The sequence below is a fragment of the Anomaloglossus baeobatrachus genome, chromosome 11, assembly GCF_048569485.1.
Source record: "Anomaloglossus baeobatrachus isolate aAnoBae1 chromosome 11, aAnoBae1.hap1, whole genome shotgun sequence".
NCBI classification, from domain to species: domain Eukaryota; kingdom Metazoa; phylum Chordata; class Amphibia; order Anura; family Aromobatidae; genus Anomaloglossus; species Anomaloglossus baeobatrachus.
The window spans coordinates 32,836,517-32,843,855 of NC_134363.1; the positions used below are offsets into that span (position 1 = coordinate 32,836,517).

At 42.1% G+C, this 7,339-nt stretch overlaps 1 protein-coding gene across 1 annotated transcript; it reads right to left on the reverse strand.

Moving 5' to 3' along the window:
* Nucleotides 1-832: 832 nt before the first annotated feature.
* On the reverse strand, nt 833-6,846 carry LOC142257046 (fish-egg lectin-like). The gene is made up of 4 exons (XM_075329101.1): nt 6,781-6,846; nt 5,025-5,252; nt 2,136-2,469; nt 833-1,939 (listed from the first exon to the last, which is right to left on the reverse strand). Exons 1-4 carry the CDS (start codon nt 6,833-6,835, stop codon nt 1,771-1,773), a joined length of 786 nt encoding a protein of 261 aa, XP_075185216.1. The 5' UTR covers nt 6,836-6,846; the 3' UTR covers nt 833-1,770.
* Nucleotides 6,847-7,339: the final 493 nt, after the last annotated feature.

The window sequence follows — 7,339 nt, forward strand, 5'->3', positions numbered from 1 at the left end:
TAGTTTAGAAAAACACCCTCCAAAAAATGTATGGTTTGAAAGCAAAAATTTATTTAATTGAGCAATTTTATATTATTACTAGCTGTAGCACCTGGCGTTGCCCGGGATAGTAACTGTCTCTCTGTTTCTCTCCCAGTCTCTGTCTGTCTCTCACTGTCTGTGTCTGTCTCTCTCTATCTCTTTGTCTGTCTGTCTCTTTCCCTGTCTGTCTCTTTCCCTGTCTGTCTCTCTATCCCCTTCCCTGTCTGTCTATCTCTATCTCTTTCCCTGTCTGTCTCTGTCTGTCTTTCCCTGTCTGTCTCTTTCCCTGTCTTTCCCTATCTGTCTCTTTCTCTGTCTGTCTCTATCTGTTTCTTTTCCTGTCTGTCTCTGTCTGTCTTTCCCTGTCTGTCTCTCTTTCCTGTCTCTGTCACTTTCCCTATGGGGAGATAAGGTATGCACACCAGTGACTATGGAATGGGAATACATGGAATAGCAGAAACTGCTGTGTGAATACTGACATGAAAAATTCAATAGCTATTTGTAAGAATGAAATGTGAAAAATGGAACCTGCATTACTGCCATGAATATATGAATAAAGAGAAATTTAGCTACTGAATTGATCAATGCAATAGAGCCCCAACACTACGCCAAAGTATTTGATGGCAGTAATGCAGGTTCCATTTTTCACATTTCATTCTTACAAATAGCTATTAGCTAAATTTCTCTTTATTCATATATTCATGGCAGTAATGCAGGTTCCATTTTTCACATTTCATTTTTACAAATAGCTATTGAATTTTTCATGTCAGTATTCACACAGCAGTTTCTGCTATTCCATGTATTCCCCTTCCATAGTCACTGGTGTGCATACCTTATCTCCCCATAGTGATGTTTTTTTTAGGTTTTTTGCACCCAGTTCAGACATAGAATGGAGTTCCAAACGTTATTCCTTAATGTCACTTTCCCTGTCTGTCTGTCTCTTTCCCTGTCTCTTTCCCTGTCTGTCTCTTTCCCTGTATGTCTGTCTCTATCCCTGTTTGTCTCTTTCCCTGTATGTCTGTCTCTTTCCCTGTCTGTCTGTCTGTCTCTTTCTCTGTCTGTCTGTCTCTTTCCCTGTCTCTTTCCCTGTCTCTTTCCCTGTCTGTCTCTTTCCCTGTCTGTCTGTCTCTTTCCCTGTCTGTCTGTCTCTTTCTCTGTCTCTTTGTCTGTCTCTTTCCCTGTCTCTTTCTCTATCTCTCTGTCTGTCTCTGTCTATATCTGTCTGTCTCCTTCCCTGTCTCTCTCCCTCTTTCCCTGTCTCTTTGTCTGTGTCTGTCTCTTTCCCTGTCTCTCTGTCTCTTTACCTGTCTCTTTCTCTATTCCTCTGTCTGTCTATGTCTGTCTGTGTGTCTGTCTGTCTCTTTCACTGGCTGCATTGTGACACGCCAACATTTCATATAAGGGCGTGACTGCACATTCTTCTGAAGTTTTGGCTGCACTGTGGCTCCCAGCTCAATTTACTTTAATAGAGGCAGGTTTTTTGGCGAATGACTGTAAAGCACGGGGTTAAAATTTCCCCTCAAAACATAGTCTATGATGTTCCCTGGGTCAAATGGAATGTCTGTGCAAAATTTTGTGATTGTACATGTGAGGGTGCAGATTCCTTTAGCGGACATACATACACACATACATACACTCAGCTTTATATATTAGATTTTTACACTTTTGTTGCTTCTTTCTATTATTGTCTTATCGTTTTTCCTCCGAACCACAAACAAGACACAACACTACGAGCCGGTTCTGTAGGATCTAGTAGCAGCTTTGGTCCGCAGAGCCGTCCACTTTGCACTTATAGATGATTCCTTTCTTGGTGATCAGCCACAGGTTTCCTTGATCATAAGATACATGTTTCATAACATCATAAAACTTCAACTGAGTCCATGAGGTTCCGATAGGATTCCCATCAGTGATCCCTTCCCTGAAATAGAGAGGAGAGGTTACACCTACAATGGTGGCAAAATGATATGAGAGCCATGTGATAACTGTTATGTTGCAGCCACCATTGCTGAGTGAACCTCAATTTATATAAAATGTATAACTTAAAGTATAATAAATAAGTAAATTCCCAGTAGTTAGAAATTACAAGTGTTATGCAAGGTCTTTAAAGCTTTTACCTTTTATACACTTTTCCATTGGAGTTGACGCCATACACCGAACCATCCGAGCCGACCTCTACCATTTTCAATCTGCCATCTATATGCTGCCATCGGCTTCCTTTGCAGTACGTGGGCTGCACATTATGGCGATAATATATATTATCGATAGCATTTACACCCCAACAGCCATAGGGACCACAGCTGTAATACTTCAGACTCCCATCTATGTCGTTATAGGCCACGTTTGTCGAGTTGGAAATAGTCTGATCCTGGTTCGCACAGAAAATATCATCCATTCCATTAACTCCAGACAGGAATTTATCCCCACCGGCGTCTATCTGCTTCAGGCGACCTACAGAAATAAAATCAAGGATAAATGATAGAAAAAAAATTAAAGGGGTTGTCCAAACAAATAAATATTTTTGTAATCAAATGTAAAATGGTAAAATAATAAATGAAGTCATGTTCACTTGAGACCCTGGTGCTTCCCTTTCCCCCAGTCACTGTTCTTTTGGTTGTAGCATTGATGTACACTGTACTGACACAGACATGTAACTGCTGCAGCCAATCACTGTTTGTCTGCCAAGGTCACATAGTCATGTAAGGATGTCACAACCGCTAAAGGAAATATAGTGACTGGTGAGTGACCAAAAAGCATCTAATGGTGAGCAGCATTGAGTGAAGGAAGTGCTGCTGAAGAGATTGCTAGCAGACAGTAGCAAGTCAGTAAATTATTTGAAGTGTCGTCCCACACACACCTAACCTCCACAATATCCAACCCCAAAAAAATATTCTAAAGATAAATATAACAGTTTAGAATGGTTTAAAAATAAAACCATTCTAAATTGTTTTATTTATTTCAGAATAATTTTTGGGATGGACATTGTGGAGGTTAAGTGTTTGTGGGATGACACTCAAACAATTTGCTGACACTTACCACTGTCTGCTAGCAATCTCTTCAGCAGCACCTCCTTCATTCTGGCACAGTTTTTGTGTAACTTTCTATGCGGCAGTGATTTCTTCTACCATATGATCAAAAATCATCAATTGAGTCCCTTAGATGACTTGTGAAGATTAGGAGTATAGGGGGTCAACACGTCAAACAATTTGCTGACACTTGCCACTGTCTGCAAGCAATCTCTTCAGCAGTACCTCCTTTACTTTGACACAGTTTTTGTGTAACGTTTTATGCAGCAGTGATTTCTTCCACCATATTGTTCTTTGGCACATTTCCCCCTACCATACTGTACCCTCAAATCACCCACTCCCTTTACATGTCATTCCGCCACACAGCCATGTTGGGATATCATAACTGCTACAGGAAATACAGAGAACGGTGGGTGACCAAAAAGCATCAAACTGAGTCCCATAGGATGAGCATGACTTATTTTATTATTTTTAAACCATTCTAAACTGTTTTATTTCTTTTTATAATTTTGGGGGATGGACATTATGGAGATTATAGGTTTGTGGAGGACACTTAAAGAAAATTGCTGACACTTGCCAGTGTCTGCTGGCAATCTCTTCAGCAGCACCTCCTTCATTCTGGCACAGATTTTGTGTACATTCCTATGCAGCAGTGATTTCTTCCACCATATTGTTCTTTCACACATTTCTCCCCCGCCATACTGTCCCCTCAAATACATCACTCCCCTCCCATCCCATACTGCCATAACAACCATGTTGGTATATCAAAACTGCTACAGGAAATACAGAGACTGGTGGGTGACCAAAAAGCATTAAACTGAGTCCCGTAGGATGAGTATGACTTATTTTATTATTTTTAAACCATTCTAAACTGTTTTATTTATTTTTAGAATTTATTGGGATGGGCATTATTGAGATTAAAGGTTTGTGGATGACACTTTAAAAAATTTGCTAGCAATCTCTTCAGCAGCACCTCCTTCACTCTGGCATAGTTTTTGTGTACCTTTCTGTGCAGCAGTGATTTTTTTCCATCATATTGTTCTATCCCACATTTTTCCTCCCTGCCATACTGTCTCGTCAACTACTGTACCAACATACTCTACCAAGATTCCCCCTACTAATAACACTCTTGTTTTTATGGCCCAATTAGATTGCTTATCTTGCCACCATTCACCTCCTCTTTGGCGTAGGAGGTAGATCAGCAGTGTGATCAGATGACCTGATAACTCTGCTGACGTCATCCTGTCCCTGCAGCGGTCAGTGTTTCAATTGTACCTGCAACTGAAGGCATGACTACAGTTGAGTGTTTAATATATTCTCTGAGCCGGCATTTTGACATCCAGCTAAAAAACCTGTCAAAACCCACTCCTGGGAGGTAGCAAAATTCCATTGCCTGGGAGTCACCTCGAACCACCACCCTTAGTGGCCAGACTGTACCATTCTGCCGGCTGCACCCTGGGCAAATGCCCTGCCTGTCCTTCACCCTTAGTTTTGCCACAACTTCATTCATTTTTAGAATTTTTTTGGGATGAACGTTATAGAGATTATAGGTTTGTGGATGACACTTCAAAAAATTCTGCTAGCAATCTCTTCAGCAGCACCTCCTTCACTCTAGCACAGTTTTTATGTAACTAACTTTCTATGCATGGGATTCACCTCGAACTACCTAACTGGTCTGACTGCATCATCCTGCTGGCTGCACCCTAGGCAAATGCCCTGCATGCCCCCTCCATTAGTTTGGTCACTGTTACATGCTACTCAAGGAAAATATTGACTGCCCTGTTACCTCCATGTTATAGACAGGCACAGAACAGCTCTATGTAAAGATCTCATATATTATGTTACAACCGTAGAATATTCTGAGTGACCTGGGGAAAGTATGACACTTTGGATAACCGTAGTTGCCTCTAATTTTGCATGCCGTAAATGAAAAATGGTGGAGTTCGAGGAAACCACACAGCACGTGAGATGTCCTCTTACCTGATACTCGCATCCAGTTGTCGTCTTTGTATTTATAGATACTTTGAAACTTGTTGACTCCCCAGACACCGGCGGGACCGACGGTCACGTGCATCAGCTGTCCAGGAAACTGCCTCCAGCCAGAACCCATCCATTGGTAGATGTTATCATCATCATTCACACCATAAACCTGACCGTTGCCGGCGTCCACCTGCTTTAGCCTCCCATCAATCACAATGCAGAGACGATCTGTGGAGAAAAGCAATGAAAGGACAGAGGAAAAGTGAGAAGATCACGACAAAACTAAATTTTGCAGCAATTTACCTTATCATAAAGACTCCATGCAGGATGGAATTGCTATTTATGAAGATGTCATTGTCTCAGAGGAGGCTCTTCAAATATAAAAATTGGACCTCAAAAATTTCTCTGCAATTCTTTTTTTCATCAGACATGGCCAATAACATCCGGTTCTGCTGCCACTGTTTCTCGGGTACTTCATCTGGCCTAACCTGCTACCTGGGGCCTAGTCTTCCAGCTGCCAGGCCTATGTCTCCACTGTCCCCTTGTTCGTCTCTCCACGGCTATCCGTATCTACTAACTGCCTTGGACAGCTTCCAGCCCCTCGACTTCCCTGGGCCCGCCCTGAGGAGTTCTCTCCTGGGCACATCCGTCTTGTCCCTGGATTCTTCTAAGCCCGTCCCGAGGTGAGCCATAGGCTCCGGACACTTGGAGCATACCTGCGGGCTCCCTGATGGGCACAAGTTACAAGTAATGTCCATACGCCAGGAACCCTACTGGAAGAACTGAACTTACTCTCGACTGACTCTACAAACAACCCCCCCGGTCATCGCTTACTCCTCCCACCTTTTCTCTAAGCTCTCCCAGTACCCAGGAAACAGCGAACACGACTATACTTAATTACTATACATTATGCAATACCGTTCCTATAAAAAACAGATTGGGCACTATACAGTGTTAAACTCTTGGCAGCTAGGCGGTGCTGACCACTGCACTGCTCCGGCTCTGCTACTTCACCAGCCCACATTCTCCCGCAGCAACAGTGCTTAAATATTCACTTTATAAAACAATCACATTGCAGTACATTTGTTATCAAATACATTGGGCATCATGTAAACACCAAAGGAGTGGGGTAAGCTGACCACCTCCTACAATGTCTTATAGCATCAATGGGAGGTCCAAATACTGTGACCCCAATATTTCTATATAGAAGGGGCCAGAGCTCTCTTACTACAATAGCTTCTGCTCCATTTTTGTTAGCTTTTTCTGATCACAAGGGCACTATAAGCTCTTATACAACTCATATAATTTACCCCTGGCTCTGACCGGCACGGTCCTGCACAACAGAAAAAAACTTACTGGGCTTGATGCCAGCTGACATTACACAGCTGACATCAACCCCACAAAATATTTGCCTGATTGCTAACGCACCAGGGAATCGCGATGAGCCTGGCAAAGCTCCAGAATTGACACATCTATTTTTGGGTGAAGCCCAGACGAAATATAACTTGGATCCAGCAGGATATATGAAGAGTGGATATGTAAAACATTACTCAAAAGTATAAAGAAAAAGCAAACAATAAATAGGCATAAAATTAAAGATATAAAATCCATGCAACGCGTTTCAGTTTTTGTTGGTCTTTCCTTAGCAAAAAATGTCTGTATTGCACCCGACACAATGTCACATATAACCAACAAGCAATATCGAGCTGCCTCTCCATACATGACCTCTGTAGTTCTCCTAGTTATGGGACGTTACCTGCAGCGGTGGCGGCTCCAGAGCACAGCAGCAATAGCCCGAGGATCTGGATCATGGTGCCTCCTTGTGTGATGTGACTGAAGGGTCTGCACCATTTATAGGCCACCCGAACTCCTCCCCACGTCACCTATCACTTTTGGATATTGGACGGTCCCTTATTTCACCATACAACGACCCAAATGACGTTGTTTCTTGACCTGTGCCAATTTTTCAGACACAATCCTTACTAAGGCTATGTGTGCACATTCAGTATTTGCTGCAAAAAATCAATAATGGAGTGTTGGCAGGAAAAATGTTGCCTAAAATACTCCTGTTTTTGATGTTTTGTTTTATTATTTGAATGGGTGAAAAACGCTGCAAAAACACTGAAACCTCTTCAAATCTGCAAGGAAAAAATACGCAACGTGTGCACGAGACTTAAGGAATCTCATTCACTTTACTGATACTGTAAAACGCTGCTTTTTTTAGGCAAAAACTTGGGAAAAAAACATTGGAAATTGCAAAGTGTGAACATAAACTTGGGCTATGTTGTTAAACTCAGGACATTCAAGTCTACAAA

Bases quoted from the DNA above. Each gene is read 5' to 3' on its own strand.
- LOC142257046 (XM_075329101.1), bottom strand. From the start codon at position 6,835: ATGATCCAGATCCTCGGGCTATTGCTGCTGTGCTCTGGAGCCGCCACC. The intron at 5,253-6,780 runs GTAACGTCCCAT...TTTTCTCCACAG, and splicing joins TGGAGCCGCCACCGCTGCAG to ATCGTCTCTGCATTGTGATT. The intron at 1,940-2,135 runs GTAAAAGCTTTA...TCTCTATTTCAG, and splicing joins AATGGAAAAGTGTATAAAAG to GGAAGGGATCACTGATGGGA.